Source organism: Falco punctatus (assembly GCF_963210335.1).
Source record: "Falco punctatus genome assembly, chromosome: 2".
Lineage (NCBI taxonomy): Eukaryota > Metazoa > Chordata > Aves > Falconiformes > Falconidae > Falco > Falco punctatus.
The window spans coordinates 59367659-59387074 of record NC_137581.1 but is presented as its reverse complement, the minus strand read 5'-3'; the positions used below and the strand labels follow the sequence as shown (position 1 = coordinate 59387074).

Below are 19416 nucleotides of genomic sequence, written 5' to 3'. Positions count from 1 at the left end.
AACAGGCTGCCCAGGGAGGTGGCTGCGTCACCATCCCTGGAGGTATCTAAAAGATGCATAGATGTGACACTTAGGGACATGGTTTAGTGGTGGACTTGGTAGCATCAGGTTAATGGTTGGACTCTATCTTAACGGTCTTTTCCAACCTGTGAGTCTATAAAATGAGCCCAGCGTTCAAATAATTTCATTTAATAAATGTCATATTATACTAATTAAAAAAATAAAGCCATAAGCAGCAATCTGCAAAATAAAAGTTTTTTGATGGGAGAAAGGAGGCAGTTGACAGAAAAAGGCAGTATTAAGTAACTTTTTTAGTGGAATTAAGTCAAAAGGCTTAACATTTCTTACTCAAAGTTATGAAAATTGTGTCCGAGATGACTCAGTGCAGATTAAGAAAAAAAGTTAGAAATAAACCCACACAAGTAGTACACAAAAGAATCTCTCAAAAAAATTACCAGCAATTTAGAAACCAGAACTGCTTCTACAGTTCTGCTGAGATGGGATAATTCCATGAGAAATTGAGAGCATTTTTCAAATCAAATACATCCATACCACCTTAACCACTGAGGATGCTTCCAAAACAAAACATGACTATATGAAGAATACACAAATATGGGCTCGTAACGGTCGAAGCTACAGATATACTGACACCTGCCATCACAAAAAGAGTTTATCCAAACTGAAATATAGATCAACACCTCTTTTGCTCATGGATGTCTCATTTAAGATTCTTAAATTGTTAAATTGCACAAGCACAAAGGACAGCAGCTTAAAAAAAAATTTTAAAAAAATATCAATCACCACCCTTTATTTACGAAACAAAACAAAAAAGGTACATTGAAAGAAGGTGATCTCTAGTTTAGGCTTTAAGATGCAGGAACATCTTAAAACAGTACCTAAGTTTACACGTTCTATGTGTACAATTATATATGAACACAATTTGACCCATTTCAGCCAAAATACAAGCAAGTTTGGTAATGTGCTGTCATTGTAGGTTTAGTTCAGGAAATGTGAATACTGATCTTGATAGCCATAGTAATGAACGCTGTATTCAGACAGCTGCTTTGAGCTACCCGGAGTATCAGAATCAGGAACCCAACATAAATTGCTGCTTTCCACAATACTTGCTCAGCAGCAAAATTTTCTTAGGATTACTTTCATTTACCTCCACTTGTCACAATAGAAAGAAGGTTTCCATCATCATATATATTCACAGAATAATTCAGCATCTCAGATGTTCCAAAAGATCCATATTCCTGTGCCTCTTTATAGGTTCTCAGCACCGTACAGCTAGTTAAGTCACCACTCTCACTTGTATCTATGCAGGCTCTGTTGACAAAGAAAAACACAATTTTCCAGCTGCTGTAAACTTTTAGTTATCTCCCCCTGTCCCCAGTAAAGAGCACCACAATGACCTCAAGAAGTCTGGTGCTGTGTTTATGGTATGTTACCTTTAAGTCACTATTTTTAAAGCTGGTTGTTTACACTTCGATTCAGAAACTACAAAGAACTCTAAATAAACTGATTTCAAATGTCCCTAAATTCAAATAAACCTGTCTTTGAAAAACATGCATACAGAAGTTCAGGCAATTTCTTCAAGGAAGAAATTTTACTAAAGCTAGCTGTTCAGTGCTGGTACACAAACTTCTTACATAACAGTCTTATCCAACTGTTTTGTATGGTGCACATCATCATTCAAGAAAAGTGCCATGTTACATCCTGAAGTTTATCCAAAGGCTTGTTTTTGCTTTGCTTTTTTTTCCCCATCACCATCACCAATGGATACTCAAAGCAATTTTCTCTGACTCAGGAAAACCCTGTAAGCTTACACTTTATATCACGCTGTTTTAATAAACTTCATTCTATCCCATCGTCATTTGGGACTTGAACTTTGTCATGAAATTCAAGTGATACAGCAGGATTATTTTAAAGCAAAAAATATTTAAGACCTCTATAACGAGGGTAGATGTAAAAGTTAACACAGTCTTCAATGCAAGCCGTTGTTTTATGTGGAGAACAAGACAATTTTGACAAGTTAGGCATTTACCTCCAGGTGTCACCATCATTCCATACTAAACAATCATATACAGGGCCAGGATCACTATATTTTTTCTCAAAAGAATTCAACAATTCCACTTGATTTTGAAGTTCTTCCTTTATTAGCTTATTTACCTAATAAGGCAACAAAAATACAGTTAAAGTATTTCTAAAATTATTACAAGATAGGTAATCCTATATTCCTTTCTGATGCTATACATTTGTTCCATTACTTCATCAAGAATTTAAGACTACCCTAGGAGTCTCAGACATCTGGACGTTCAAAGGTCTTCAACAGCACACTATTTATTTTGGTCTACTATTTCCAATGTCTATAATTGGTAGTACTTAAAGCCTTCATGTTGTTTTGGGTTTTTTTAACATATCGTTAAGTGATTCAGAAGTGACCTGAGGTATTTCTGGTATTTCATTGAAGTAGTACCTAGTTTACAAAAGAAAGGATATGTTTAGAAGATTCCAGTTTTGACAACAGCAAGGATGACAGCCTCAAAAGGAGCATGTTTTATTAAAAATAAAACTTACTAAAAATATGCTACAAAGTAATACCCTTTTCATATTTGACAACAATTTTAGAAAGCTAACACACTAACCCATCTAGAGACTTTTACAATTAATCAGAGGATACACTGGTAAGTTATCTACCAAAACAATCACAAGTATCTTTCCTTCACTCATCTAATAAAATATTTTATTCCTCTCAACCAGTAACGGATTATTGCAAAGAGTAAGTCGACAAATTTATTTAGACGTATACAAACCTGGGAGGGAGAGCTATGAGCAGCATTGAATTCTTCTTGTTTCCTACAGGCCTCTGCTAGAGCCAGTCTTTGAACCGGATCCCAGAGCTTCTCCTTGCGTTCCTTCTGTAAAATAAAACCATGTTCCTCAATACATTGAAAAATATGTATGCAAAGTATGAAGACTACAAAAACAATTTGAAAATTCAGATTTGAGAGACAATGGCTAAAAAAGTTCAGTACAATACTATAAATAAACTTCAATTGCCACACAGGAAAAAGGAACGGGTATCAGTAACTTCTAGACTTTTTGCCTCAATGGACCACTGTGAGGAGGACCACCGGGCCACCTCCTATTGCTCTGAAAAAAAATCACAGAAGAAATGGATCATGTCAACACTAAACAAAAAATCAGTAAGAGAATAACCCTCAACTAGCTAGCAGCCTACATGTGTTAGCAAATCACACAGTACAGTTTCCTTGAAAAACTTAAGAATCAGAACACTAAAATATGATTATACACCAGAAGCAAAATGTAATTTCTTACCTGAATCCTTTCCTTAAGAGCTTTAGGATAAATATCATAGCCATTTTTTATGCCAATGTGATATCTGCCTGAAGGATTTACCCAGTTTGCAGGAATCTGCAGAAAAGTGTATTCAGAAATAGGTGAACTAATGGTGTAAAAAAAAAAAACACCAAACAACAAAATCCACAAATAAGTCAACACTGTGGAAGAGAACTTAGCAGAACAGACTTGCAAATATCGCCAATTTCTTGTCTTCATGAAGTAACTACTGCACTAAGTTTCAACAACATGACATGGCGATTTCAATCGAGCTCCAAAGGAATCAGTACCAATTAATGTGACACTGCCATTGAACGCCTTAAAGTATCAGCTGCCCTTTTTGTAACATACAGCCCCAGCAGTGCCTTTATCAGGTAGAGGTCTGAAGAAATAATAGTACTATAAATGAAAAGAAGCACCCTAGCATGAAGCGGTATTATGTTTAGAGGTGATGACAAACATCTAAATGCCCAATTTCATATCTTGCTGCAGCTTAGACTCTCAATACATCAGATACACCATTCCTAGTAACAACAGCAAAAAGAGCAACAGATTCACCCTTACAATCGTATTCTGTGCAAAATTCGCAAGAAAGCAAATAGCATGGAGAGATTCAAAGATTTGATACCCCCATATCACCTCATCAATCTAACCAGCCAGTCAAGAACATGTCAGTAACATCAGCTGTTCTACATAGCTGAGACCTCTACCAGATCTCATTGTATTCTTTCTGAGAACTCTACACCATTTCTGTTCTATTTATAGTGAGAATGCAGCGAGCCTACAAGTAATTCCTCACAGACTTTTCATTCTCTAGAACTATTCAGCGTGAGCTTAACAAAATTCCTTTTGTAGTTCAGCCAAATGTAGAAAATACTAGAACTTTTAAAGACAGAACCATGTCTGATATTTTTAGAACGTGTTGGCCTGTTTTCCTCAGCCAACTTCCCAAACCTTATCAGATACTGATTTGAACAAAGAATAATTAAATGACTACAAAGCCTCCAATAAAACTTTATACACACTCCCATTCAACTATAGAGAATATTCAACATAAAGATACATGAAAGAAATGTCAAGCAAACCATATGAAGATGAGCAAATGCGGTATTAGTTTTGGATAGTATCTGATGTGCCTGGTTTTGGCTGCGATAAAGTTTATTTTCTTCATACTAGCTAGTATAGGGCTGTTTTGGATTCTTGATGAAAACAGTGTTGTTAAGGCATAGACATTTTAGCTATTGCTGTGCACAGCATCAAGGCCTTTTCTTCTTCTCACCCCACCCCACCAGCAAGCAGGCTGGGGGTACACAAGAAGCTGGGAGGGGGCACAGCCAGGACAGCTGACCCCAACTCACCAAAGGGATATCCCATACCGTATGACATCATGCTCAGCATATGAAGCTGGGGGAAGGAGGCATGCTGTTTGTCTTTCCAAGTAACTGTCCCACATGATGGAGCCTTGCTTTCTCAGATACGGCTGGACACCTACCTGCCCAATCGGAAGTAGTAGATGTATTCTTTGGTTTGCTTTGCTTGTGTATGCAGCTTTTGTTTTACCTATTATTACCTGTCTTTACCTCAACCCACAAGTTTTCTTACTTTTATTCTTCCAATTCTCTTTCCTGCACCCTGCTGGGGTGGGGGGTGGGGGGAGTGAGCGAGTGGCTGTGTGGTGCTTAGTTGCCAGCTGAGGTCAAACCACAACACCTGGTTAAAAGGAAGTTGTGCAGAAACCAGAACAGGTGCTAAATCTGTTGTTATATAAGAAAGAAAAAGATGCCCGGTGGTGTCTCTATACCACCAAATACTCACCTTTAAAGTTCTTCCAGAAAGACCGGTAATTTCCCCATCTTTAGGTTCTACAATGGTAGATGTAGTTACATCACCACTGCCTGTTGTATCAATTATATCAATTATCTTCGGCTTCCCATCAGTTGTTATCTGAAAATATGAACAGAGAAAACCTGAAAATGTAGTTGATTACCCTTCAGCACACAAACCAGGAAAATTTCCAGGTTTATTAATAAAAATACCAACTAACTTTCTTAAGCACCCAACCTTTAACTGAAGAACATAAAACCAACTTGAAATTAAATTTTCAGTGAACTAAGAGCAATGTGTGCATCCTTCTGGTTACATAAATTCAGGAACCTATTTGTAAAAAGGGTTTGGAAGAGAAACACGTTACAACATTGTATCAATAAAGCCCAGGCACCTCAATATAAAACCAAGACTACATTTGCAAAACTATTTGCGTTCAAATTATTTGCTGCACTGCTTCTACACCACCAAACTTTACAGTAATGACTGCACAACTAACAAAGTAAAAGGTACTGAATGAAGTACATGCACTCACAAGTTTAAGTCCTAACTGAGCTTAAACTAAAAAGGAACACAAAAACAGTTTTCCTGTTTCAAGGATACTGATTCATGTTTTAAACAATCTGAAGTGTTAGCAGCTATGGCTATATGCACCTAATACTGTACAAGGAGTATTTCCACTAGGGTGAGGAGAAAGGGAGCTGCCTAGCTAAGAAAAGTTTATGAGCATAAATTTAAAGCCTCCTCAAATTAAATGAAAACTAGCCCTGATAGACTTTACATTAGCTGCAGGGAACCAAATAACATCAAAAAAGAAACCACTAACCTACCTGAAGTTATTTTCACCTAGAGGAACCTTCTACACACTTATCAAGAGTAAGCTTAGTATTTTTTAACTTTATTTAACATTTCACAAAAATACTCAATGTTATCTTCTTGTAATGACATGCTTCATCTAGTACGTATTGTATGAGTTTATTCATCAAATAAACTACGCTCCATATAAAGCAGCATTTGCTTGAAGAGCAAAATGAATCCAGAGGGATGAAACACTTCTTGTGAGGACAGACTGAGAGAGTTGGGGTTGTTCAGCCTGGAGAAGAGAAGGTTCTGGGGAGACCTTATTGCAGCCTTTCAATACTTAAAAGGGGGCTTACAAGTAAGATGGAGAGAGACTTTTTAATAGGGCCTGTAGTAACAGGACAAGGGGTAGTGGTTTTAAAGAAAAAGAGGGTAGACTTAGACTAGATATAAGGAAGAAGTTTTTATGATGAGGGTGGTAAGACACTGGAACAGGTTGCCCAGAGAGGTGGTAGATGCCCCATCCCTGGAAACATCCATTCAGGTTGGATGGTGCTCTGAGCAACCTGATTTAGTTCAAGATGTCCCTGCTCATTGCAGTGGAGGTGAACTAGATGACCTTTAAAGATCCCTTCCAACCCCATCTATTCTATGACTATGAATTGGCCGTATGCACCTATTTTCACAGTTCTACATTAAAGATTGCGTTGAAAAAAGAAATCAATAATTTCCTCAACACCTCCTAAACACTACAATGAAAGTGAAGAAGCTTCTTGTTCAGAAAAGCAGCAACATTTGCTGCTTTCTACCATTTAAATATTTGGTATTGTTATCATTATCCTCCACCAATAATTCTGATGCTAAACATAATGTATATGGCAGGTAGTTTTGCTGAAATCATGCTCAGGAATTATGAATTCTGCTCCCGGAAGTTAACATGATCAAGCTGTTTCATAAAAGTCACTCTGTTGCTGCCATAAAGACAAGGGTCAAGCTTTTATCATGCCTCCACAAATAAATACTCCCAAGGTGTCAAATGCTCATGGTTTAAAAAAAAAAAAGCCACAACAAAAAAACACAACCCCCAAAAAACTCCCTGAAACACACACAAAAAATATCTCTACAAATCCAAACAGAAAAATAACTAGCAACCTAGCTCCACAAATAAAGGCAGGTTAAAACAGCTAAAAAAAAAAAAAAAAAAAAAAAAAAAAAAAAGAACCAAACCCCAAAATCCCAAACTAACAGCAACCATAAAAAGGATGTTTATTTAATTTCCAAGAAGGTGATAAACACTTCTTTTAAAGAGGCTTGCTAAGGAAGAATTTCCATTACAGAAGCCAACATTCTTTCCACTCTTTCTCTGTTCACAGAAATTCATGTTTAGTTAGGAAAACTGTTAGTTAACCTAGTAAAACATCTACTGAATAGTTACACACACAGCAGTGAAAATTTACTTGGAAAACACAGTATGTAGGCACTCAAACCATGTAATTTTCTAGCATTTGTAATTAATGCCTTCATATGCCAGTCTCCTCTCACAGAGAAGTCAAGACCTGCTCCAATAATAAAGCAACTGCAAGCCAAACCTGAGATTATCAGAACTGGCCATTTTTTGGTATGCCTTTAATCAGAGTGACTTATTCGGCGATCAAAGCACAAGAAAACATGAATGAAAATGTAATCCAAGATGACTTGTTTGAAGTAGACAAGTTATACTGCAACAGGTGGCCAGAACACAGATTTATGCTGTAGCAAGCTTGGGTAGTTTTGAAAGTTGTTTCCTAGCCAGGAAAGCAACCCACAAGTCCTACACTATATGGCTCTTCGCCTCTTAGCTGAATTGCAGGTCCACACATGCATGTGAGTTTATACAACTGGAATCAACAAACCTGAGTCTTTCAGTCAGACACAAGAAACTCAGAGTTTCAGGTGCAAAGGTCCAAGGTTCAGTTCCTAATGGCAATGACCTAAACAGGGTCATGGTCATTTAGTGCAAGTAACTGATATGGCTGCTTCTGCTGACATGAACCACTGTTTGGCATACTGCCTACCAGTAGTAATGCTACAGTGAAACCCAAAGAGTTCAGCTGGGTTTTCCTTTTCAAGTCTTGTCATTCTGAGGGGGGGGGGGGGGGGAAATAACAATAGAAAAATTTAAAAAAATCAAATGAAGTTGATCAGTTCTCTTGTGAACAGAAAAATCCTGAAGTAATGAATTCATTACAGAGAGAAGACACTTTTAGTACTCTTCACATTAAAATTAAAAATATGAAAACTTTTATACACTATAAAATATTTTTAATTGTATTTATAACAAAATCCCCAATTCCACCTTTAATATCATGGTTTACCTACAGTCATTTGCAGAAATAACACAAAATTATTTTGTTGCTTATACATTTTAGTATGAGGTTTGAAAAACATACTTTCAAATTAGCTCTGACTTTGTAAAACAAATTAGTAAATTAAGCACATTAAAAATAATCTATCTGCATAATCCTTGCAGGTGATCAGTATAACAGAAGTAGAGGAGCACCTGTATCTGTGACAATCCCAAAGGAAAAGCCAGATGCATTTGAGCATTTTTTTGCCAAGCCATATGGCGGTACTGATCCCAACCAACAGCTATTGCAGCAATAAGAGATGAACAAGCATTTTGGTCACAGGACAGCTGATCATCACAAATAATTTTAAAGCAGGTTTGTTTTTTTTTTTAACTCAGTGCTGAAAAGCAAGTCAAACCACACTAGCTGCTACTGCTAAAAGTTTCTCATAAAAGTACAAGCTAATTTTAGTAAACAGTAATTCCAACAGGCACTTCACAAAATAAGCAAAAGCGCAGGAAGCAAGAAGAGCAGTTACCTATCGTGAAATATAAGAAGTGACAACAGCAACAGGGAAAGGACAGGGTGGGGTTGAACAAAGACTGTATGTACACAACCGCAACGCTCCATTAAACATACCTTATCTCCTCACCTAAAATTTCATCAGTTGCTGTGCCTTAATAAGGCATTACAAACCATGACTTGGCAGATAGGAAATAGATTCTACCAAGAAGGCTGAGAAGGGAAATAACTAGCACAAAAAAAGTAGACAAGCTGAACTTTACAGCTGGCATCAACAGGTGGAATGTAAAGCTAAGGGAAGGCGAGGTGAAAAGAGTTCCCTAGAGGGCACTGGCTACAAAATACAAAAGATTCAGAAAGAAAAGGAAAGTACGTACAAGGTGGATTAACAGTTTATGTGGCAAAGCAAGCCAACCAATAGAAAAATTAAATTGATGTAAGAAGGTCTGTTAAGTCTCCTCTATAGCAGCAACTGTCCATGGAAGAATATAAACATACCAGTACTTAAGTCTGTCCCAAAATCTTTTTTGTCCCTCACTAAGTGATCATGTGCTATTCATTTATGGTGTCAAGTGTTTACAAATGAAAGCATAACACCAACAAAGGAACCCTACCCAGGAATGAGACACTAGGCAGCAAAACATGAACTGTTTTGTCTTCACCAAGAAACCTACTATATTCAAAACAGGGTAACTCATTTTGGCTTGTAGTCATTAATGACAAAGTTGAACTCAAAGTTGTAATACCTACCGGCCTTGCCACATATGCCTTCTCTTCCCTCTAAGCAACTGACTCAGTTCTCATAGATCTAAGTCCATATCAGGCCAAGAACTGACAATAAGACTGACCATAAGAAAAAGCAGCAACAGAGAAGACGGGCATAAAAAAAAGTAAAATTGTCCCAAGGTTAGAAACTACTTGCCACAGTACAGCTATGCTGTCTCGCTGTCTGTGCTTAGGACGCTACCTTATTCCATGGAGGCAAAATGTAAACTGCCCAATATTCCACAGAATGAGGAGTAATTTCAAAATCCCTGTACCCTGTCCAATAAGCCTTCCCGTTCTGTAGGTCAGCAAGTAGTCAAAGTCAGGTAAGTGGGCAGTGTGGAAAGAGCACACAGGTTCTTCACACGCTTCTCTTAACATTCCTGCAAATTCACTCTCACCCGTTGCAAGACTAATTCCACATGCATATCCCCCCACTAAAAGTTCTCTAAAATCTTTTACTTCGCTGCCTGAAATTTCATCCTCCACATAAAGAAAATAGGTGAAGAAAATTGGTATGGTCAACAATGAGGTCATGAGGGTTCATACATATCCCTTATGAGCTTTGGGTTACCTATCTCAGAACAAAGCTTCCCTCTACTGCCCATAAACTTTTGTTGTTGGTTGGTTTTTTTGTTCACCACTTCTCATCTGTAACCTCTAGAGACTTAGGTTTTTTGCTTTTCTGTGTGAAACTTCAGAACTATGCACAACCCATTTATATTCACATCTTTCTAATTGTCTTTTACTACTTGCTGGTCTGCACACGGTATTATCTTGTTTGCTTTCTAGCTAGCTTTCTTTAAGCTCCCCAATTACTATTTCACTTACACACAACTTTTTGCCAAAAGCACTACTTTCAGTTTAAATCAATCAAAGTTACAGCTGTCAAGTCCCTCCCTCCACCCAACTTGTTCTCTTCTCTCATCCTTTGCCTTACCTGAACCACGTATGGAGTCATTTCAGAACACTGAACTAAAAATCCACAGGGTTAGTTAGGTCCCTGTCCTAGGTCACTTAAAATAGTATCTGCACCTGTGCCAAAGGGCAGAAACCAACACAGGCCCTGCTCAGTTAAAATAAAAAAAAAAAGATGCAGTATCCGAGCAACTTACATACAATTCTCTGATCATTTCTCAAAGCTTCCTCTGCCACATCAAGAAATTGGAAGCAGCAGTGACACAGAAGGCCACATATAAAACCAAACAATAAAGATATGTTAAGGGACAAGAGTTAAGAAGAAATAAGGAAGTGCTGAGAAGTGCCAAAGTTAAAGTCACATACACAGCAATTTACTAAACTGAGATCAAGGCCATGAAGGCAATCACTGTGCAGTCTGAGCTACAAAGCTAGCAGATCCAAAACCAGCTGGCAGAATCAAGTTTGATACAGATTGTTATTGCGATACAACGCGTGAAAAATACACTGAGGAAGAGGTATGCAAATTTTGCCAGAAATACACTTCTCACGTAAAAGATCTATGCAGCTGTTTGTAGCCTCAAACTACCTACTGTTGAAGTAACGCTAAGGTTCAACAAAAATACAAAGTATACTTTTATAAGGCGTTCTACGTGAAAGAAGGTAACCAAGGAGACTTAAGTACCATACAACGCCTGCGAATGGCTTAAAAGGAGGATCCTTACGGAGACACCCGAAGGGACCGGTGCGGAGACCCTGCCTACAGGGTTCCCCCGCCCTCCTGCACCAGAGCCCACGCGAACGCACACTTAGCGGCGACCGTAAGCAAACAGACCCGCAGCGAGCCCCCGGGACAGCCCTTCAGGGGCCTCCCCCGCCCTCGACGACGCCTGGGGCCGCCCGGGGACCATGGCCGCTCCCGCACTAACGCCCCATCCCCGCTCCCATAACCGCTCCCCCCGGCAGCGCGGCCGCCACCACGCCACGGGGCAGCCCGGCAGGGCCCGGGCGCCCCCCCACCGCTCCCCGCCGCCGTGACTCAGGGCCGCCGCCGGGAGCGGCTCCTCCCCGCTGCCCGTTACCTGCATGCCCGGCGCCCCTGGGTCCACGCCGGTGTCCAGCACAGCTAGCAGAACCCCCCGCCCATCGAAATCGGGGAAGCGGGCGAGGAAGGCGGCAGCACCCGTCTCCTTCTTGGGCAGGAGACCGTGGAAAGGGAACGGCTCCTCCATGGCAGCCGCCATAGCGGGAAGGGAGACGGGTCCGCACGACGCCAGAGCGCCGCCGGCGGCGGCAGCACGGGAGAGGCCGAGGCGCGGCGCATGCGCGGTGCCGCCCCACCAATCCGCGGGGAGGCGCACCCTCTCGCGGCCAGAAGCGCGAGAGCGCCGGGACTAAACCGACCAATGGAGCCGCGCGGTGGAGGCAGCCAATCAGAGGAGCGATGTGCTCCACGTGCCGGACCCCGGGGCGGGCAGCGGGCCCGAGGGGGTGCGGCGGGCGCAGGGCGTGTGGCGCAGGGCGGGGAGCGTGGGGCCGCGTACGGCAGCGGCGGGAGGGCCCCGGGGGGGGCCAGTAGCCCCCTCCCAGGGTTGCCGGCCTGGGGTGGCGGGCGCCTTCGAGCCCCGCTGCCCGGCGGACCTTACGGACGTGGCCTCCTCGGGGGGGCTGGTCCCGCCTCAGGGCCGCTGCCCGGCAGCGGCCTGTAGCGGTGGCGGGTGGCCTCCCGCCCTCCCTCCCTCTCAGGCCCGCTGAGGGAACGTGCCTGTGCCGCAAGTGCCGGGGTGCGCGAAACCCTCGAGTCGGAATCTGAACCGATGAGCGAACATCTAATTACTGTTTATTTATGTAATATATTTTTTTGCTGTTTCATTGTCCGGGATAAAAACATCTTACGTGATGGCAGTTCCTGCAGGAGCGCTGTATCCCCATTGCTGTGGGTTGACACGGCTTTTGTAACGTTGCGTGGCAGTTTGATGCTTGTGCAACTGTTTAGCAAAGAGAAAAAAATATAAAAGCTACCTAAAGGCTGTGGCGAGCTGCATGTTATTTTTTTGTGTGAAGTAATTAAAGGAAAATCTCAGCTTTGAAGAGGGGTTTTAAAGTCAATTTCCAGCTTTCATGGTCACAAAGATGAACTGTGGAGTGTCTGGCACCAAATATATGGTGGACTTATTTTAAAAAGATGTCTTGTAAGTGTCTGACACGTGGCTTTTTAGTCATTTTAACCAGCAATAAGGAGGGTACAGACTGGTTGGTTACTTGGGTATAGCTTTGTTTTGTTCAGGCAAGTTTTTGTTCAGAGAGTTGCATTGGGTGAAAATTGTGAAGTTTGGATATGTTAACATGTTAAATGTAAAGCAAAAGGGTTTTGCCTTTTGAAAAATTTTCGATTTGTGTAATTTTTTTGTTTCATGGACTGATGAGATTATTACTTAATGTTTGTCACTCATTAATCTTGATTGAACTAAATCTGGCACCTGTTCTCTCTTAGCAGAGATGGGAGAAGGGGTGCTAGCAAATAGTGGTACATTATGTGTTTTTCCCACTTTGTGGGCTACCATCAGTAAGATCTTCCTGCTCATCAGTGGCTTTAGAGATCTACAGAATTTTTGTGCTAAAATAAACCTGAAGAGCACTGCCTTGAAAATACATGTTACAAAAAACAAACGTCAAAGCTGTGCCATATGTACTTACTGTGTAACTCAATCTGCTTCCCTCTCGGGCTTTCAATCATAAGTCAAAACATTACATTTTGATGTCTAGGTACCATGTGCTTGACTTTCTTAGAATACTGCTGGTGAGAATATTACTGGTGTCTGACAGCCATGTTCAGCTGTTTTAAAATTACATAAAACCTTGACTGATCTTACTTCAGGGGAGAGAATTATTCTGGCAAGGTGGTTATTCACTTGCTTAATATCTAATTCACTGCCCATTTGAGTTTAGTTTTCCTTCTGTGTATCATTGCTAATGCATCTCAGTGGGAGAGGCTTGTATTTCTGGCAGGATGTTCAGATCAACAGAAGTCCTAATATATTCTATTCCTAGCGTATTTTGAGACATTAAACTACATCAAATTCTCAAAATGTTTCATGTCCCATTCAACAAACGAGCTCTGTGTTACAGTTTGGAAACATTTATTGCTATCCCTGAAAACTTCTGCTCTGTTCAGTTGCCTTGGTCTTAAAGTTCTACCACAAACAACTCCTCTAATTAGCAGGTACATTAATTGTACAGGTGTGTATAACTCAGTGATGTGCACTGCCAAGTAGCAGGGCAGGTTCTGCAGGAAAAATCAGGCTTTGTGGAAGGTGTGCCAAACAACTTGTAACAGTCTTTACCGTGAGAGAAGAAAGAAAACCTGATTTTGGTTACAGTCTTTAAAACATAACTATTACATTAATTGTATGAATACAATTGGTGTGTTAGGACAGGGTTAAGGTTGTGCATTTTACAATGCAACTGCACTGCTGCATTTACTGAACCTCTGTAGATCTGAACATACCGAGATTTTTGGAATTTTACATTTAATTCTGAGCTTCTCAGGTGTCTGATGTTTAGTTTGCTTTTAAAACTTATTACAATAATTCTGTAATATATTTATTTTATAATGGTAATGTGCATGCTCAACATTGATTCCCTTTACTGTATCTAAGTTTCTGAATTGTAATAAATGGAGTTTTATTTTGCTCTGATTAATACTTTTGCTGTGATAAAAGCTCAGAAGAAGAGATTGTCACAAAACTTCTTGAGACAATATGGTTTGGTCATTACAGTAATGACTTAGCCTCTCTTGGGATCTAAGTTTGTACAGCAGTTCATCTGGGTTTGCTGTGTTAAATATCACATCTCCATATTAGGAACCATTTCAGCTGTTTGTGTCCAAGCCTGGGGACTGAGCCAAAGTGAAAGAGTAAGCAACTGCTACCACATCCCAGGACTCCGACTTTCAAAGGTGCACATGATTTGCAGATCCCTTTGAAAGCATTGAAAACCAGGGCTGATCATTTTCCCTCACGACCATTCCTCTACTGTTAAATGGGTTTTAGCCTGGCAACACCTAAGTGTCTACAGGTGGCTAGATTTCCGTGGACATGTCGTGTACCATCCGTATTCAGCTCTGAATGCTCCCAATACAGATGTGCTTCTAGGTTTGCTTCTGAGAACCAGCAAAGCTGCTTCAGTCTTGACAGTCCCGAGCAATTCCTCATCTGGTTTATGCATTAGGCGTGTCAGGGTGCAGAGCCGAGCCAATGGTCCCCTCTGACTTCACGTGCAGCCCTAACACACTTGAGATAAGAAGGCTGAGGATACTTGCTGTGTCTTCTGCCTGTAGTTGCACCCAGAAGTCAGATGCTGGGATTCAAATCTCTTTTCTGTCTGAGCTTGCATCTTTTGGTGAACTAAATGCTCTAGCTGCTGTAGGGCTTTCTCTGAGTCAGGCATATCTGCTTTGCATGGAAGCACCCCAAAATGAACAGGAGACAACACGAGCTAACATTTTACTAGTGCAGGCATTGACATGGATGGAGAAGTACTGCGGTTTTCATTCTTTATCTAATTGACAACAGATTATTATTGCAAAGTATCAATTGAAGTTGAGCACAAGAACTCAATTCCAGTTGCAAGCAATTACCTTAGTCACTGTGTTACAGATTTCACTCACTCATGTCTTCTTTCTACCCTGCCTCAGTTACAACAGGTTGAGAGGAGGAATGAGCCTACCAGTTAAACTGGGAGAGGAGGTGTTTGATCAAATCACATTAGACAAGGGAGGCACTTTAGTGTTCTGAGTGTGTTCGTCAGTTACCAAGGTGTTCAGTAGAAAGTCCTCCTCATTCCCACTTCATGAGAGAGGGTTAGCTTCGGTATTTAACTGCCAGGTTATACTGGGGATAGATGATCCTTGAATGAGGTGGGCGTCAAGATGTACTTGATTCCTGCCATTGCCTTTTGCCTCCCTTCCCTTCACACTGGTTCTTGTTACTCCCATGTAAGTGTAAATCAACGCAAGTCCTCCAGAAGGAACAGTTTCCTACTTCCTCCAGTCTTATTCTTCTGCTTCCCCAATCACTTGTGCTGATCTGGCTTCATCGTGGAGCAGACCAAGGAATAAATCTGGCTGAAAACTGTCCACAAAAGCAATTGGGAGCATTTACCCGAGGTAGGTCCCTGTGCCACCTCTGTCATGCTTGTGCTGGTGCAGGGTAGAGATGGTCCCTCACAGCATGGCAGTCCCTGGTTAAACACGCCATGGGGCTATGGCACCGCATGGGGAGCCCTGCCACTGCACATGGTCAGCAGCACACTCTGGCATGGAAGCTGGGTTTGCAGGATTTAGGTTTTGTTTACCAGGCCTGATACTGAGACTTCCACAAAATGCCTGGATAGCTACAAGCCTGTGTAAGTTTTTTGGTGGATCTATTTCATATATTCATATTTTCAGAGAAGGTGCAGTCCTAGTACTTTTTTCTTTGATTAGTACGGAACTGTTCAGCATGGACAAATGTATCAGATACACAGTGAGAACTTTGACACTCTTTCTTCACAGAGATAAAAATGCATACCCATCTTTTAGTTTTGATAACGTATCTTCCTTCCTGGACAATGTATCCTCAGCTTTGCCTTCGTGAAGCTATTTACCTGGTTGGGTCAGTTTGCCATGTTTGTCCCTTGATAAATATAAGGAGATCATTGTATACATATAAAATGTTGACATCATTAGTCAACAGCTGCTCGCTGTTCCTCTCTAACATAGTTGTATTTCAAATAGACCCGTTAGAGTTAGCAGAAGATAAAATTAATGAATTCTTATTGTTCTCTGTCACAGACTTTTGAGGCCTGGCTAATGGTTTTAGGCTATATTGTCGTTTACAAAATTGTTACAAATTCCCTGAAATTATATCCATATGGAGAGCTGTTCATATAGTACTTTAAACACTTTCTCTATAATGCTGCTCAAAGAACTAATTACTCCTGAAAATGTAAGAAGGTAGGGTTCATGTAGCAAGACACTGGCCTCAGCAAAAAGCTGTAGCTGAAGTTCAGTACCAGTTGAACCTCAAACATCTGGTGGTCTTCTGTGGCAAAATTGTTAGTAGGGTTGCTTTTTAAAAACATATATCCTTGAGAATAGAGGCACAAAACTGAATGCTATAGTTGCTTTTTATCTTTAATGTAACTAACAAATGTTTTCCAAGTTTGCTTTTTTTTTGGTATAAAAAGAAATATTGAAGAAAATTGTACTCTGTGACAACAAATGCCTACTGTGAAAGAAGGCTCAGAGGAGATGGGCAAGAATGATGAGTTCAGGGAAGTATATAAGGAATGGCCACCAGTTATCTTAAGGAAAGCTGACCTTATCTCAGCACAAAGGGTGTTGAGTGTGACCTTTGTTTTAGATATCAAGTTGTACTAGTGGTGTTCTGTGTTGTATAAACAGCCTTGCCTGAGATAATTAGCGGAGAGAAACAGCATGGGTGGAGAAGTGTGTAGGCAACTCAGCCAAACCTAAAAGTATAAAAGCTGAACCACCAAGAGAATGAACTTTGAAGAGAGCAGCTGACTTCAGCTGGTTTCAACTCATGCATTCTTCTCTGGAGACTGGGATGCCCAGTGTCGTAACAGTGAGCACACAGGGACTGGTAATGGCAATCAGTTTTGTGTTATGATCTGTGTGTTGCAATTGCTATTATTGCACTTGTGATTTTAGTAGATTGCTGTGTCACTCTGCTAAATCAAAATCCTGTGTAACATCAAATATCTACAAATAAGGAAATTTGGTATTAAACTTGAAGTCTTCTTTGTGCGGAATATCTCAGAAGAACCTGCTCAGAGAGTATTGTGCTCTGACACATCCCCAGTTATAAGAGCTTTGAAAGCCACCACAGGCCCTCAACACAGCTGGAGCTGACCCCATAGGCAGCATTCCTTCTCTTAATTCCTGTTTCAGCACCACCCAAATCATTGGATGCAGTGTTCCAGTTGCAGAGTGACTTTCTAGAAACTTGATTTTGCTAAGAAAATTAGACATGTATTTTTTGCCCCACATGGAGATGAGACAGACAGTTAAAGGAATGAGAGAATGTAATCCTCTCATTAACTTACAGCTGAGGTTTGCAATGGTATAAAGCACATAATGATAAGGATACAGCAAATGTGGCCTTCCTGTTCTTTTTTTTTAGCTGGAGAGCATTCAAAGCTAAGGTAATATCTTCTGTTTAAGAACATGAATGAAACTGAGACAGCCATACCTTAATCAGTGGAGGACAGATGCAAGAAGGCCTGTGGGGTCTTTAACTATGCTGCAGAAATGAGCAAAAAAATTGCTGAATATAAATATATACTTGCTGTTTCTAGAACTGAGCATGCAGATGCGTTTTTCAGGTTACCCTGAAGCTTGAAACAGAGTTGAGCCGGTTCCCCAGACTTGACCTTGCATAACACGCAGAGATTTGTAATAGAGATAAAAAAAAAAAAAAAGAGTGAATTACAGATGGAAATGTATGTATGTAAAAGCACCAGAAGAAGCAATATGAAGCAAAGGCTGAAGAACATCATATACTGATAACCAAGGGCATGGTTAACGTCAGTCAAAGTGGTGAACACCAAGGACTGCATTGTTTACAGCAAGACTAGAGCCCTGAGCTCTGATGGGGCCATGGCATGATGACACTTAAGCAGAAGACTTGAACTCTGGTAACAGGAGGATGGCAGCAAGGCTGTAGCTGAAAAGATGCCCAAATGAGGATAAATAGACCACAGGTAGAAACCTTCCCACAAGTTTAGGGGAACGGAATCTTTAAGCAAGATTCTGAGACAAAAATTCATGCCATAGTAACTAGCTCACAGAGTGAATAAAACCTGTCTGAAACCCATCGTCAGCAAGAGAAATCCAAGAGGTTTAGTTAATGATTGATAGCTGATGTCCCTTGTCCCCTGTGTCATGTATAAGTGATATTGGGCAGACCATTGGTTCACACACATCTTGGTGCAGGTGAACGTGTGATTGCAAGATCTATGAGATAATGAACATAAACGACCAAAATTGGTTTTGTTTAACATAGGTATCACCTTCTACCTCCATGTGGTTTCACACTGAATCTTGTATTACATTTCTGCAATCACAGGAATATTGTGTTAATAGGGTGATTGCCAAAGCAGTCAGCATTGCAACAGTGTTTATTATGTTACATGACTCTCATGTAACACTTTGGGGGTTTTAGGCTTTTAATTAGTCAAATTTTGCAATATGCCACAGCTTTGTTTCTTTCTAAATTTGTGAATGCAAATACTCTGTTCAAGTTACAGTATGTCATGGTTTAACCCCAGCTGGCAAATAAGCAGCTAAGCCGTTCACTCACTCCCCCCTGCTGAGACGGCGGAGAGGTTTGGAAGGGTAAAAGTGAGGAAACTCGGAGGCTGAGATGAAGACAATTTAGTAGGTAAAGTAAAAACTACACATGCAAGGAAAGCAAAACAAGGAATTTATTCACCACTTCCCATCAGCAGGCAGGTGTTTAGCCATCTCCAGGAAAGCCGGGCTCCATCATGTTACTTGGGAAGTCAAATGCCATCACTCCGAATGTGTCCCCTTCTTCCTGCAGCTTTATATGCTGAGCACGACATTACATGGTATGGAATGTCCCTTGGGTCAGTTGGGGCCAGCTGTCCCGGCTGTGCCCCCTCCCAGCTTCTTGTGTCCCCCAGCCTGCTCACTGGTGGGGTGAGGAGCAGAAAAGGCCTTGGCTATGAGCAAGTGTTGCTCAGCAATAGCTAAAACATCCCTGTGCTATCAGCACTGGTTTTATCACAAATCCAAAACAGAGCCTCATCTTAGCTACTGTGAAGAAAATTAACCCTATCCCAGCCAAAATCAGCACACACTGTTACA

General features: G+C 40.8%; 1 protein-coding gene across 3 annotated transcripts in view; it reads right to left on the bottom strand.

The window, feature by feature from the left end:
- TPP2 (tripeptidyl peptidase 2) overlaps positions 1-11998 on the bottom strand; it is a 54541-nt gene extending 42543 nt beyond the window's left edge. The window contains exons 1-6 of one of the 3 annotated variants that reach the window (XM_080375651.1): positions 11603-11998; positions 5179-5307; positions 3343-3438; positions 2817-2921; positions 2048-2172; positions 1166-1329 (exon numbers count right to left, since the gene is read on the bottom strand). In XM_080375651.1, the coding sequence (XP_080231777.1) occupies positions 1166-1329; positions 2048-2172; positions 2817-2921; positions 3343-3438; positions 5179-5307; positions 11603-11764 (781 nt within the window). In that variant the 5' untranslated portion in view covers positions 11765-11998. The remainder of the gene's footprint in view (positions 1-1165; positions 1330-2047; positions 2173-2816; positions 2922-3342; positions 3439-5178; positions 5308-11602) is intronic. The other 2 variants (XM_080375649.1, XM_080375650.1) reach the window with 2 other exon arrangements.
- Between the last annotated feature and the right edge of the window lie 7418 nt (positions 11999-19416).